Source organism: Pogona vitticeps, chromosome 1 (genome assembly GCF_051106095.1).
Source record: "Pogona vitticeps strain Pit_001003342236 chromosome 1, PviZW2.1, whole genome shotgun sequence".
NCBI lineage: Eukaryota > Metazoa > Chordata > Lepidosauria > Squamata > Agamidae > Pogona > Pogona vitticeps.
The window spans coordinates 292349897-292366097 of NC_135783.1; the positions used below are offsets into that span (position 1 = coordinate 292349897).

Sequence of the window (16201 nt, forward strand, 5' to 3'; positions counted from 1 at the left end):
AAGTGTAATTATTATTAACCAGTTATTCAGCCTCTTACACCTTACATGCTTTCTGATTCTGGGAACTCTGGAAGCCAATGGTACTACCTATTGGAGTATTATTTGCAACTTCACAAACTGTCTGTAGTTTGTGTGACTGGGAGGCACTTTTCTGGGATTGAATGATTGTCTATCCAGCACTAACCAAATGTTCTGTCCAGGCTTTGACTTCAAATAGAGCCCAGTCTCTCTGTTGAGTGATGTTTCCCTCTTATTAATCTGTTGGAGGCAATTGTTTGTTTGTTGTTGATCTGTTCAGTTTATTGCTAAGTAGACATGTAGAAAGTATTGTAGTATACATTAGTCATTAATTTCAAGCAATTGTAAATAAATAAATGTTTTTACTCTTCTTACTACAAATGCCTGAGTAAGTTACTGAAAAATTTAATGCCAGTTAATGAGAAAGGGCTGGGGAAGTTGTAGCTATTCTCCTCTGTGATGCTCTGTACATGTACTGTGTAGCACGAGGAATTTCACCAGAAATTCAAAATTCTGCAACACTGTTATGATGTCTTTGTGAGTAAAGGCCCCTCAGTACAGCCCATGCTACACATATTGTTAAGATCCCTACTACATATATATTTGTATCTTGGCGACAGTGACATAAACTATTAATGTAATAATAAATATTGGATATGAAAAGGCAGATTACCAGATGTGTTTGTGTTTTTGTAAACAGAAAGAGTTACCTCTTTTTATTTATTATTTCTGTTGAAGCCTAATTTTGAAAGTCTGAGATAACACAGTTGCTAAGAGCATTGTTGAAAGCAGAGATCCATATGGAGCTTCTTTGGGATTTTAGAGAAAGATTTTGACAATATGGTAGAAAGTTAGAATTAAAAAGTTAAGTTTCATGGGTTGATGAATGATCCACTGGGTAAGGGTACCAGCCACTGTTATGGTTGTTTCAATGCTTGTTTCAGAGCAGTCCTAAAACGGTATCACTGGCAACTATGGCAGTACAAATAGCTGCACACAGTAGGAATCAGAAAATGGAACATTTTGAGCATTAATTAATCTTAAATTTGCATTCACATGGCTGCTTCATGCGTTAGACAAGGATAAGTTACTGTAGTAATGTCTGACTAGAGGAGGCTTGAATACTCTTGCATGCTTGGTTAATGACATAAAGTATAACACTTCTCTATCATAAAATGGATTCCTGAACGTAGAATAGAAATTAAGCAGAGGAAAAATATAGTACTTATTTTTTTCACAGTTTGGTCACAATCTTCAAAAGATGACTTTTCCTACCAATGAGAAAAAAATTCAGTCTTTTTAGGTATTCCGTCTATAATTCTTGGCTCATAGACAGCTGGGTCTTGAAGATGATAATTCTGACGTTCTGTTTTCGAGAAAAGGACCTGCTTCTTCGCTTTTAAATGAAATGGTTACAACTGGAGGAGATGACCTGCAGCTCACACATCTATAAAAGACAGATCTGGTGAAACAAACGAATGCCAGCCATGTTTTGTCTTGGTTGCTTCTAGAGACCTCTGGGGTTTTCCGAAACCAAAATGCAAAAACCGTTTTTATGAGCGATTGCACTGCAAGATGGTTACTGCAGTTGGGCATCAGGCTGGAGGAATGGGAGAATTTCCGGGTGCGCCGCAGTCCCCGTTCCTCTTCATCAGACAGGATCCTTGTTGTGAGAGGGTTTGTTTCCAGCCGGAGTCCATTTCTTTCGCGTTGGCGTCTGGTGTCCTGGAGACCGATAAGAAAAAAAGGAGGAGTAGGGGCGGCGGCAGCGGCAGCAACAGCAGCAAGAGTTGACAGGATGCTGAATGCCGATCGTCTTTCTCAGTCGGGGCTGGAGTATCTGGGTGAGGCTCGGACGGGCGCGGCATGCGAGGCGGCAGGTGGCTTCCAGCCCTCTTGCTTCAGGGCCGGGGCTCGCCTTGCCCGCAAGAGCACGCGGGGGGGGGGGCGGCGGGGGAAGGGCGCGCCTCACAGATACTCTGCCCCGCTGCCTCAAAATGGCTTTTCCATCTTTGGCCAGCTCCATTTTCTTCCTACCCGAGGAGGGATGGCGTATTTCTTAACCGCGCTCCACGGATTCGAGTTGATTTTGTGGAAAAACGATCCACCGGCCCACTTATACACACCACACACCAGGAAGAGCTAGCGTTGGAACCAGAGGTTTCCTAGCAAGCATTAAATTGATGACGGTGATTTGGGCTTTTTTTTTTTGTTAGATATCAGAGAGTTGTGGTTTGTCTCTGGAGGAGAACTGGTGCAAGTAGTATCTTCACTTGTTTTTTTAACCTATGTTCTTGAAAGGAAAAGCCAAAGTGTCTCACAAATTAATGAATATGGTATATATATCATTGAAAGTATCTATAATAGTCCTCACATTACCAGTACAAGTGTAGCTGTGATCTAGTTCCTTGGCCAGGTAAAATTATAGAGTAATGGTATTAGGTTAAGGATGTTTCAGAGGCAGGTATTTCTGAATAGGCAAAAAAAAAAAAAAAAAAAAAGACATGATATTATTCCTAATGGATCAGTTGACGAAACAGCCTTACAACACCATCTTAAGCATCTCTACCTGGAAGCAGCTACCACTGATTACAGCGAGGCTTGTTCCAGAGTAAATGTGTTTACGATTCCAGCATTCATGTATCCTGACCAAGTGCAAAGACTGCAAGTGTATCTACATTATTAGCAGAGAGTGAGATAATGTGGGCCATTTTGAAATGATTCAGCTTGATTAGAGCAATCTAATTTGCTCAAAATTTAATTGCTCAAAATCCTCCAAGGTAGGCTTCAACAGTATGTGAACCAAGAACTCCCAGAAGTACAAGCTGGATTTCGAAGGGGCAGAGGAACTAAAGACCAAATTGCTAACATGCGCCGGATTATGGAGAAAGCCAGAGAGTTCCAGAAAACATCTACTTCTGCTTCATTGACTATGCAAAAGCCTTTGACTGTGTGGACCACAGCAGACAAGTCCTTAAAGAAATGGGAGTGCCTCATCACCTTATCTCCTGAGAAACCTATACATGGGACAGGAAGCAACAGTTAGGACTGGGTATGGAACAACTGATTTTTTCAAAATTGGGAAAGAAGTACAACAAGGCTGTATATTGTCCCCTGGCTTATTTAACTTATATGCAGAATACATCATGTGAAAGGCACACTGGATGAATCCCAAGATGGAATTAAGATTGCCGGAAGAAATATTAACAACCTCCCATATGCAGATGATACCACTCTGATGGCAGAAAGTGAGGAGGAACTAAAGAACATCTTAATGAGGGTGAAAGAGAAAAGCGCAAAAAACGGTCTGAAGCTCAACATCAAAAAAACTAAGATCATGGCCACTGGTCCCATCACCTCCTGGCAAATGTAAGGGGAAGATATGGAGGCAATGACAGATTTTACCTTCTTGGGCTCCATGATCACTGCAGATGCTGACAGCAAACACGAAATTAAAATATGCCTGCTTTTTGGGAGGAAAGCAATGACAAACCTGGACAGCATCTTAAAAAGCAGAGACATCACCTTGCTGAAAAAGGTCCGCATTGTCAAAGCTATGGTTTTTCCAGTAGTGATGTATGGAAGTGAGAGCTGGACCATAAAGAAGGCTGACCGCCGAAGAATTTGTGCTTCTGAATTGTAGTGCTGGAGGAGACTCTTGAGAGTCCCCTGGACTGCAGAGAGAACAAACCTATCCATTCTGAGGGAAATCAACCCCGAGTGCTCACTGGAAGGACAGATTCTGAAGCTGAGGCTCCAATACTTTGGCCATCTCATGAGAAGAGAAGACTCCCTGGAAAAGACCCTGATGTTGAGAAAGTGTGAAGGCAAGAGGAGAGGGGGATGATAGAGGACAAGATGGTTGGATAGTGTCACCAAAGCTACCAACATGAATTTGACCCAACTCCAGGAGGCAGTGGAAGACAGGAGGGCCTGGCGTGCTCTAGTCCATGGGGTCATGAAGAGTTGGACACAATTTAACAACTAAACAACAGCAAGAGCAATCTAATCTAGCCCTGTAGTTTACATGGAAATCATTCATCCCAATATAATGAAGTGGATTAATAAGCAAGCTATTTCAGGATATTGGCATATTACTCACTTCCTCTGCTCCTCAGGAGAGGGGCAGGAGAAGTGATTTTTTTAACTGTATATGGATTATCACTGATACACTATATAAGTTATAAAAAATGTAAAATATTTCTTTGCCTTCTCTTAAAGGCCTGGTCAAGAAACTGTGCAGCAAAAGCCATTGTCATGGATTTGACTGGGACCAGTTCTTTACGACAAGGCAAAGAAAAGATTTATTTAATTTTTTATAACTAATCAATGATAGTCCAAATGCAGTCAATAAATTTTAACTTTTCCTGCCCTTTGCCAAGGAGCAGAGGCAATGATTAAGCTGCCAATATCCTGAAGTGATTGCTTATTAAGCCACTTCACCATTCTTTCAGTTTCTACAGAACTGAAGAAAATATGAGAGGAATGGATCTAAAGTTACATTTCATATGCATTGTTTATACCCCTAAACAACAAGTACTGCTCTAGCACTTTTGAGATTAAACTATAAAATTTATGCAGCATTTCCTAGGTATCTTAAGGGTGTTCTCAATGTGATAGTAATCTTATACAAAATACGTGTTAAATATTTTGATATAAATAATATAACACCTCATTGTGAGTGAGAGAAGTTGATGGGGAGATTTGAGTCAAGGATACTTTTGAACAATACTGCAATGTTTATTCACAACTGAGCCCTGTTGTGTCTATAGAGATTTCACATTATAGTACAGCCCTGTATGTGCTCATTCAGAAGTGAGTCATGCTTTATTTAACAAGATGGACATATCTCCACATGAGTATTTAGGATTATTAGTCATGCCACTAAAGTATCGGTTGTTTACTGTGAATTACTGTATGTTTTTATAGGCATTTCACCAAAATCTTGAAGTAGCATGTGAAGTTCTGGGTTTGATGTAGCATGATAGAATGGAGGATATACTGAAGGACTTGGAGCAATAAACATTTATGCACGTATTATACATACATTTACATAATTTAATATAGTCCGAATAAATTATGGGACATTTTGTTGACCTGCTGATCAACTAATGAGGATAGTTCATCTGTATGAGTGCACAGTTGTGCTGTATATATGTGCATAAGCTGTTGAAGAAAACAGAGTGATTGGAACAAGGTGCTAGCACCAGAACAGAGAAAAATGCAAGATTAATGAGAGTTAGAGGAGGAAGAAGACAGTTTGGCAGGGCCAGGGTGGTCCATGGATCTCCCAATGAAGGACACGGTTGTTGGAATATTGATTTTTAACATTTGGTATTACAACCATTGTTTATCACCTATTTTATTATTTATTAATTAATTTACTATAAAATAGACATAAAACAATAGTTGCCATACTAAATGTTAAGTACAGCAGTCTCAGTTCAACTGTTAGGAATTCTCTGCTCTGCTGTAAGGTGTGGAATTGTGGACTTCAGTGCTGGCTGCTATATAAAAGAGAAACATTTGGAATGTGGATGTATTGCAGAAATCTAAGAACTTATTGGATCATGAGGATGACCAGTGAAAATCAAATAGAGACCCCAAAATCATGCAAACATATAAAACGTAGAAAGCTAGAAAACTTTGTGTAATGAGAAACAAAAAGTACAGATACAGCTGATTGTTCAAGATTAAATAAATTATGTAAGGAGTGCAGGAAGGAGAAGAGCATACTGGCTGGAGATTGGTTTGGAAGTGGATAGAACACAACATCCTTGCTTAGACTTAAGAAGTCTGTGCAGGAGCAGGAGAAGCTGCAGCCTGGAACATCCTTCTTTCCTGCATAGGTCAACTTACACGGTAAAGATCAGTGACCAAGCCATCCATCTGGTCATGCTTTGAACTGCACTCCACCATCCCATTTCCCTAAGGCCTACAGGAATTGAGTTGGTATTCTGGATGGATGCTGACTCTTCTTCTGGAGAAGCTGGGTTAATGGGGCAGATTTCTGAGGAATGGACCTGGAACGTTCCTCAAGGGGCATTCTTGGGTGCAGGTTGGGAGCCATACAATGCAAGGCAAGGGTGTGTGTTTATGTACCTGAAATTGCTGATTCCAAATACTGAAAACAAAACTCTGCCAGTTTCATGTAGTCTTTGTGTGTGCTGCTATGCACACTAACCCTATATTTTATTTCAAAAGTTTAACTGTACAGTTACTCAGCCAAACTACCTAAAGGTAACTGGACCTGTGCTAATCTCTCATCCTGATCATGGTGTTAAGATATTTCCTGCATTGGCTGGGAGCTGGACTTCATGATCCATTTGGTCCCTTCCAGCTCTTCAGTTCTATGATTCTGTGATTCTAGGTCAAAGATGCAGAGTAGTAATAATGCTATCTCTGGAAGAAGAGGATGGAATCCCAACTATAGTAGACCAGTTGAATCAAATGCTGAATGGTAAGTAAACATGTGTATATCTCTTTTATACATTGTGTCTACTGTAGTTGGGAGCACCAACTGGATTCAGGTCAATGGATCTTATCCAGTTGTCCCTTTACTAAAAGAAAGTTTTTTATGCCTAGTCCTTCCATCTTTGGATGGAAACGAGACCTGAACTTATATGAACTCAGAGGAAGCTTACAATAATGGAACTGAATAACTGTCCTGGAATTATTTAGCTCTTTAGTCCTTTAAAAGTCTAAACACTGTCTTAAATTAAATCAACATTACCAAAGCTCCTTATGTTAAAGAATTCTTGTGCAATAACTTCTGTCTCCCCCTGCTTTTATAATCTTTCTTTGAGCACTCTTGTTCGTCTGCTCTTATTACTAAAATTGCTCTTTAAAAACCCTAGGAAGTTGTGCTTTTTTATTGTTTTGTGGCTAAAATGCTTATTATGTTACAAACTATGCGTAATTGCCCTTATCAGTGTTTGTGTGAAAAGCAGAAGCCTTATGGTAGTATGAAACAAACATTGTTGCACCAGTTTTAGTTGCCTGTTTACTTGGAGCCGCAGGCATGTAGGGCTAATATCTCCCATTCTTCCTCTTCCTTGTCCCAACTCAAATATACAATATAGCTTCTAAGTTTGGCAACAAAATATGGTATTAATTGAAGCTCAGCAGTTTGCTATCAAAGGTACATTTTTCAAGTGGAGCTAAATGAGCCATATGTTTCATCCACTGTTTCCTATTGTGGGTGTGCACCTAGGAGCACAACCAGTACTGCATTATTATGCAAGAGGGACGTGGTGGCGCTGTGGGCTAAACCGCAGAAGCCTGTGCTGCAGGGTCAGAAGACCAAGCAGTCATTAGATCGAATCCACGCGACGGAGTGAGCTCCCGTCGCTTTGTCCCAGCTCCCGCCAACCTAGCGGTTCGAAAGCATGCAAATGCAAGTAGATTAATAGGGACCACCTCGGTGGGAAGGTAACAGCGTTCCGTGTCTAAGTCGCACTGGCCATGTGACCACGGAAGATTGTCTTCAGACAAAACGCTGGCTCTATGGCTTGGAAATGGGGATGAGCACCGCCCCCTAGAGTCGAACACGACTAGACAAAAATTGTCAAGGGGAACCTTTACCTTTAAGTGTAAATCAGCAATAGGACTTTGGCCACTGATTTATCTCTTCTTAAACCAGTGCTTTTGATATCCTAATAAGATCTTGTGGAACTAAGAAATGCACATCAAGACATCTCCAAATATTCTGTGACTCCACACTATTAAAAAAATGGTCATGATTCATGATCCACAAGCTGCTTTCCAGGTAAGATAGTCTGCTTTTACTAATCTTATAAAGGAGTCCTATGGTTACTGTAGTGGAACCCCACGTTATGCCTGTCCATCATGGGAAACTCAAGGGCAGGAGCCTATGAGAGGACAGGAGGGGCGAAACCAAAGGGACAGTTGAAGAGTTAGTTAGATAGACAGACAGACAGACAGTTAGGGAAGAGAGTTGGAGAAAAGTGATTTTGCAGATAGGGAATTGAAGAGAGGGTAGGAGACTGAATTGATAAAAGTTAAGAGAAATTGCTAGAGAGAATAGGAAAGAGTAAAAGTATAAACAATATATCGATAGTCAAAGAAAAGTATAACTGAATAAAAACAAACCCAGCATGAAAGCAAATGATATTTAATGAATAAGCCTTAACATCTGTGATTTACTCCTGTGATTTCCATGAAACCTGTAAAATCAATACATCTGTTTAATTGGCAGCACATGTCTAAGATCTGTTTGATATTAAGGGAATAATGCCTGGTGGCAGCATGAAGTGAGGACACACATCCAGAGGGTGGACTTGTGTTTAAGGCAAAATAAACAAAGGACACAGGGTGTACATCACAGTTACTTGGAATATGATTCAGAAAATGCAGGGATGTGCAGTTAAGTAATTTCAGCCCCTATGTGAAAAAGCAAGTCTGTCTGTGCAAAATCTCTGGGTATTACTGTCTAGAGAAGCTTCTTCTTAACCCCTTCATTCCTTCATTTGTGTCATGGTGTTGTCATGTCACCATGACTTACAGCAGCGTTATGAATTAATGCCTTCCAGAAGGTCCTGTCTCTCAAACTAAGTGCTGTAGTTTTATTGAATCAGTTCATCTAATCTCCAGTCTTCCTCTTTTCCTGCTGCCTTCAACTTTTCTTAACGTTATTGTCTTTTCCAGTGATTCTCATCTTCCCATAACATATGCCAAGTTCAGTAGCCTCCGTTTATTCGTTTTAACTTCCCATGAGAATTCAGGCTTAATTTGAAGCAGAATCCATTTATTTGTCTTTTTGAGAGTCCATGGTCTCTGTTAAACTGTTTTCTAACCAATTTAAACCTTTTTTTTGCTGGCTACTTTATTGTCCAACTTTCGCATCTATACACAATAATGAAGTATATCATCATTGTATAAATGATCTCATCCTTGGTCTTCATCAACACATCCTTACTCTTAAGGATCTTTTCTGTTTCCTTCATGACTTATCTTCTAAGAGAAGAGCTTTTTATTTTGTAGGATGTAACTACATTGCCCAGATAATCTGAGAGTTGTGTCGAGGTGTTGTTGTACTAATTAATGTCACATGCTCTTTGTGTTGCTATACCTGTCCTCATAAGGCAGCCTCAATTGAATCGCGTTGATTTAATGCAAGGGACTACACTGCTCTTTAATTGTCCTTAAATAAACCTGGGGTTGGCACTTTGATCTACCCATAGCTCTGTCCTTTTCCATAACAAAAAAATTAAAGAAACATGCTATAGGCAGACTAAAACTAACGTTACAAATAAAAAGACAAGCAGCAAGATAAAAGTTATTCAACTCACCATGTGCCTTTTCTTCTTCCTCTGTCCCAACTGATTGGGGAGAGCATCCCCAAAAGCTTTCCCAAAAAGCTCTTTTTTTTCAGAAGCTTTTTAAAGGTGTGTAAGGAGGATGCCTGATGTAACTCCTGTGGTACCGCCTTCCATAAGGAGGGCGCTGCTGCTGAGAAGGCACAGTTTCTAGTTGATGTTTTCTGGGCCTCTTGAACTGTCAGTATCCTCAAGCATGAGGTCTCTGAGGACTGGATCAGAAGACATTCAGACAAGTACAGTAACAAGGTCCCAAACCATTTAGGGCTTTATGTGTTAGAATTAAGATCTTGAACCTGGCACAGAAGCAGACCAGTAACCAGTGCAGATGGAACAGAGTTGGGGTGATATGATAGAACTTCCTCACCCCACCAATCAATTTGGCTGCTGCATTCTGGACCTCTTAAAATTTCTGTATCGGCTTAAAGGAGAGCCCCATATAGAGTGCGTTATAGTAGTGATTTTTTAAGACTACCAGTACATGGACCAATGTTGCTAGGAATCTGTCATCTAGTAGGGATGCAGCTAGGTGATTTGCCAGAGTTGGAAACTGTTTATGAATTGATCAAAAGATTGCAACTTGATCAAGAGTACCTATGAACTCTGGTTGAAATGAATGTTGAAGCCATATCTAAATCCAACATACTATGTTCATTAGCTCTCATAAGCTACTTTTATTTCCTCTACACATGTTATGACTAGAATCCCATAATTAGAGTAGCTTTCTATGCTGAATCTAAGGCTCTTGCATTCATATATTTCATGTATTTATTATACCAAATTTCTGCAAAGGAAGTTTACAATTTTAAAACTAACCAAAAAGATTATAGATAAGAGAACAGAGTCTTTTTAGGTTAGTTGAATATCTCATAAAAAACTGATTTGCTCTTCACTTTTGCTTTCATTCAAGGCATAAATATCTTAAATAGGTCCAGGTAAGGATATGAAAATCTGTCAATTTCATATTTGTTTCTTAGAATCCCACTTATGCTATTGTCGCATTCTAGTTCTGTACTGCCTATGATATTCCCTCTCCAGCTCATATTGAAATCCATGTATATTTTGGTACCTGTTAGTTCTAATTCAAGCATTTTTGTTATTTCCTTTTCTCCATGTGTGTAATTTTTATGCTCCCCCATTTCCTAAAGCATGTTTGTATGTATTTTTCAAATATATGAATTTTTCTAATTTTTTAAAATGTACAAATGGGTATGTGCACTTTACCTCAGTCTGTTACAAACTTTGGAAATATATGGATTTCAGAGGCAAGATGAGCTTTATCCCATGGCTAATCTCTGTAGGTATGTCATGGATCAGTTAAGGGAAACAAACCGTAACAAATTTATTTTCTATCCTCATCCTCAAGAAAGTTACTATCTGGTGATGCTTTCTCTTTAGAATGTCAACAGCAGGTGACTGAAACGCTCCCCTGTGTATGTTACAGCTGCTATAAGAGAGCATCTGTTATACCTTGCTACCTAGAGAGTTCTGGAAGTTCCAACATCACAAATCTGCTCATCTCAACTTCTTGCCTGGAGGTTCCTCAGAAGGAAGGCAACCACTTTGTGCCACTACACTGAAATCCAGACCTTCCCAGCAATACAAAATTTGGTTTTTTTTAATCCCCAAAGACTTTTACTGCTTGAATGTAAATATGATAGAATAATAAAATAATGAAGTTGGAAGGGACCTATAGACTTGGTCTGTATACCAGTTAGGGCTTCTTTCTTTTTGCCTTTGTATGCCTACATTCAAATACACACATTTTTAGAAATAGATTGAAAACAGTTTTTAAATTTTAACCTGCTTGATAACTATTTCTGTTCTTTTGGAACTCCAGAAGATCTGTATTCCCTAAACTGATGTTTTGCTTTAATGAGAAAAAAAATCTGGTTATGTAAATCAGCCACCTGCAACCTTTTTTTGTTTTTTTGACTGGCCATAAATACAATGTGAAACAAATATAGGCCAAATTAGGATTGTATAAATTGCATAACAAATCTTAAAAGTAGTTTGTGAATAAGTGTTTCTAGTCTGTGGCCCCCTTCAAATGTGCCAGGGCCCCCCCAGGTGACTATATGACCCCCACTGAGAATGGTTGGTATGAATTGTCTTGTCTCTCTACTGTACAGAGGACCTGTTATGCTCAACTATATGCACACATTTTAAAAAATATTTTATTTATAGGGGAAGGAATCCTGTTTAATTTCTACAAAAGGGTTGACTAAAGATTTGTTGGGAAAGTTGGGATGTTGGGAAAGTGTGAAGGCAAGAGAAGGGAACGACAGGGGACAAGATGGTTGGACAGTGTCATCGAAGCTACCAACATGAATTTGACCCAACTCTGGGAGGCAGTGGAAGACAGGAGGGCCTAGCATGCTCTGGTCCATGGGGTCACGTGACTTAACGACTAAACAACAACAAAAGATTTGTTTAGCTAGTACAGTATGAATCCAGTAAAAGTAAGCAATGTTTGGGAAAGTACATTTGAATCTCTTTTGGCATTGACCTGTGTTTGTTTAAACAAAATTCTTTGAAGCGAAAAGCACCCTTTCTCCAGGTGCTTTATTGTGTTTCTCAAGGTTTCATTAATAGCAGTATCTGGCTGTGAGACTGCAGGTAATTGTGATCAGAGAAACCAAATCATGTTAATCTCATTCAAATGTCTGTTTGTTGCCCCAGGCTGTCGTATCAGGTGTTCTTTGAAGAGACTCTAAGCACAACCTCTTGTCTTTTGGGATGGGCAAACTATCTTTAAGCTGTGACATAAAAACAGGAGCTATGGAGGCCAGATGGTTGCTTTTTAAACCCCCCTTCCGTGTCCTAATGAATATCCCCCACCATCAGTTTGTCTGCAATATTTTCTATAGAAGATTTAATAATAATAGGGCACGTTTTTAGGACTAGTAAGAAAGGTTACATGTTTTAAAAATAAATTAGATGGGGAGGCACCTATTCTAATTGCTTTTTGTCATTTATGACATCTATGTTTGACTACATTTAAGGGAGATGTTGTTTTAAAGATTACTACTTAGTACCACTGCAGTTGCTTAGTCAGCTGCATGGGTGGATTAAGAATGTAAGCTAAACCTTTCTTCCCACCCTGTAAATGCAGATTACTGGCCTGTGTGCATCTGCTGAACCTTCTCCCCCAGGCTATGAATATAGGTGCCCATGATGGGTGGAAAGATTATTAAAAATGTAGTAGACTAAGAAAGCTGAGTCAGTATGGAATACAAGAATCAGATCAGAGGAAAAAAGAAAAGGAGAAATGAATGCAGACCTAGAACAGATGGATTATTTTTAAACGGAAATAACTTGGAGTGTTCTAAAGATGTGAGTGAAGAAAAGGATGCCCTTTGTCTATGTTTAAAATATTCGGTTGTTTATTGAAATCAAGGGGAGCTGCAGAGATGAAAACTGTAGCTAGTAAAATGTATAGAAATAGTATTGACTATGTACAAAATGCTCTCCATATATAATTCTAATAGTCCTTAGAACAGTTTGAAAGATAGGTCAGCGTTATGTCATATTATACAGTAGATGCAGAGTACCGTGTTTCCCCAAAAATAAGACAGGGTCTTATATTAATTTTTGCTCCCAAAAATGCATTAGGGCTAGTTTTCAGGGGATGTGTTATATTTTTTTCTTGCACAACAATCTACATGTATTCAAAAACAGTCATGTCATCTTCTGGTTGCTGCACAATGTTGGAGGGAGGAGTTTCAGTTAACTAGGGCTTATTTTTGGGGTAGGGCTTATATTACGAGCATCCTGAAAAATCATACTACAGCTTATTTTCAGGTTAGGTCTTATTTTTGGGGAAATGGTAAGGCGTAGTGGGGCTCCCCCCCCCCAAGGCCACCTTGTGTGTTTAGGGCTGTTATTGGTCATGGTGTAGCTTCCCAGTTAATATTTCAGTTGCCACAGCTCACATTCTTAGCTATACCCTATCTGATTATGTTCCTCCTCAGCCTTGATTTCTTGGTTCCTTTCACAAAATGATGCCCTCTCAGTGAAGCTCTTTTCTTATTCCAGCTGTAATTGAGGGCTTACGTTTCTTACAGCAATTTTGAAACTTTTAATTATTTTCTCTCTTAAGTTCTCCTTCCCCTCTACCTGAATAATTTCCTCTTCATCTTGTGCCAGCTGTGGACATGTGAGAACACGAGCTTTCCCCTCCCCCCTGGCCAGGGAAGTGCTGAATATTTTTTTAAAAAACATAAACATGTTGATGCCAGAGATGTTGAGGTCTCCTGTTAAACTTAAGGGAGGTGCTGAGGAATGAGGCTGTTCTGCCATTGCCAGCCAGAGTCTTTGACTTCTAGTTCATGAAAACTCATTCCTAGAACACTACTGTTGTGTTTGAAGCATTTCAGTAGTCACAGCTACACTTTCCATCCATCATGTCTGATAATTTCTTCACACGATTAACTGAAAATGGTAAAAATGCTAGATATTTTTATTTTAAAAAATGAATAATTAACATTACTGTTGCAGTTCAAGGTTTTGGGCTCAATTCTGACTTATTTACTAAATTGCCTCACTGTTTTCTGTGGGACTAAATACAGCTAATTTTGTTTTGATTAAACTGTCTGAACTTTTTTTTTTTAAAAAAAGAATCTCTAAATACTTGATATAAACAATTAGCCTAAGAGCAAAAGTAATGACACTATGCTGCAAAGCAGCAGTAAATGTGAAAATCCCATCAGTTCTAACCAGCATAGTCTGTGATATGTGATGTGAGTTGTAGTGCAGCAGTACCTGGAGGGCCACATGTTCTGCATCTCTTATCTAGGTGTACATTCAGGATTCTGATGCCTGAATATCTTCCCCAAGAGCCCTAGAGAACTTTATTGACCTCTAGGAAAAAATCAGAACCCTGTCTGTGTTGGTCATTGAAGGCATTTATCCTAATTAAGGGTCAATTCCAGAATGAAACTAGACAATCCTATCCAATCATATCAGAGGTCATCTGAGTATCAAGGTATAAATCTTTCTACAGTTCCAATAATTCCAGGCAATACCAGATTGTCTAATTCTACAAGCTATTTATCTATATTGCTTCAATACACCATAAGCACAAAAATACTTTAAAGTTATGAATATACAAAAGTCTTACAGCTATAGAAAACTGTAGGCACAAATGGTTGAAAAATATGTGAAAACTAAAGTTGCAGATAAATACTTAAGTCAGAATTCAATCCTAAATATAGGACCATTAAAAGTACAATAAAATACCAAAACTACTAGTAATTTTCCAGAACTTAGCCTGTGTCAGACTCAAAATGGATTCCTCTATGGTTAAGACATGACTACATAACCCATCTCTAATTAGAAAAATACACTTCATCACAATAATGTCTTAGTTACTCTGAAAATGCAGAAGCTTATAGCCTGTCAAGGCACGTTTAAAAAGCATGGGAAATAACTCTAAAAATATCAACATTGTGAAGAAGAAAAATATAATCAAGGAAAAGACTTTCTTCGCCTCTAAACGTATTAATAATGTACAGAGAAAAATCATTAAATAATGTTCTCACCCAACTAAGCCAGCCTTGTGCCAGTTTGCATCCATGAGCGAAATCCATGATGATTACTGTTGGTATCTGTGATTACTGTCTCTGGCATACCTGAAATTGCCTTGCTATGATAAGTTTAATTCCTTTCTGTGTGTCTTATCTCCCTGTTCGTTGTTGTTGTTTAGTCGTTAAGTTGTGTCCGACACTTCGTGACCCCATGGACCAGAGCACGCCAGGCCCTCCTGTCTTCCAATGCCTCCTGGAGTTGGGTCAAATTCATGTTGGTAGCTTCAATGACACTGTCCAGCCATCTCATCCTCTGTCGTCCCCTTCTCCTCTTGCCCTTACACTTTCCCAACATCAGAGCCTTTTCCAGGGAGTCTTCTCTTCTCATGAGATGGCCAAAGTATTGGAGCTCAGCTTCAGGATCTGTCCTTCCTTCAGAATGGATAGGTTTGTTCTCTTTGCAGTCCAGGGTACTCTCAAGGGTCTCCTCCAGCACCATAATTCAGATATCTCCCTATACTTTTATCTCCCTATACTGTACTTAGAATTATTTCTGGTGTTTACACCTACCCTCAATCTGTAAACTATCTCTTTTCCAGGAGCCTAGAGAGCCAATATTTTTTTTCAATAGAAATCTCAATTGTTCTTGCAGTTTTGAAAAGGTATTACACATATGTATACCTAATGCATTTACAGTACCTAATACACCTCTTCTAAAGGTTTGGATGAGAACCTGCTCAGAGCCCACTTATACCTAATATACATCTTAATAGACTTCTTTCCCTTGCCTTAAAGGGCCAGTTGAGAAACAGCCCCTGCCAAATCTGTGGCGGCAGATTCATCTGCGTGCAGCTTCTCAACCTGCCCTTTAAGACAAGGAAAATAATATATATAATATAAAATAATATATTTTTCTCTCACTTCCTCTGCGAAAGAGCAGAGAAGTGTTTAATTAGCCAGTATCCTGACGTAGTTCTTTTATTAAGCCACTTCACAATATTGTCAAATAAAAAGAGGAGGGGTTTTGGTTTGTTACCAGTCAGTGATCACATGTGCTGGAAATGAACCAAAAGAGAGTAATCCTACCTGCACTGAAAAAGTAGAAGCCCAAAAGGTGCAGATAGGACTGCTTTGAGGACAATTGTGTTTGCTCCAGTAAAGACCTTGTCTGACCATTGTCTTTAGGAACAAACCAGCTTGTTCCTGCAGCAGACCAAACAATGGGCTAAATGTCCGTGTAATCAGCCTCACAATTGAACTGAAGACAGAGAAATGCTTTTGTTCTTAATCTGGATTCTATGTGACTCCATTTTGTCC

At 39.2% G+C, this 16201-nt stretch overlaps 1 protein-coding gene across 2 annotated transcripts in view; it reads left to right on the forward strand.

Annotated features, from left to right (window-relative positions):
* Positions 1-705: 705 nt before the first annotated feature.
* CSTPP1 (centriolar satellite-associated tubulin polyglutamylase complex regulator 1) overlaps positions 706-16201 on the forward strand; it is a 169669-nt gene continuing 154173 nt past the window's right edge. The window contains exons 1-2 of one of the 2 annotated variants that reach the window (XM_020799105.3): positions 706-1862; positions 6389-6478. In XM_020799105.3, the coding sequence (XP_020654764.3) occupies positions 1574-1862; positions 6389-6478 (379 nt within the window). In that variant the 5' untranslated portion in view covers positions 706-1573. The remainder of the gene's footprint in view (positions 1863-6388; positions 6479-16201) is intronic. The other variant, XM_020799113.3, reaches the window with a different exon arrangement.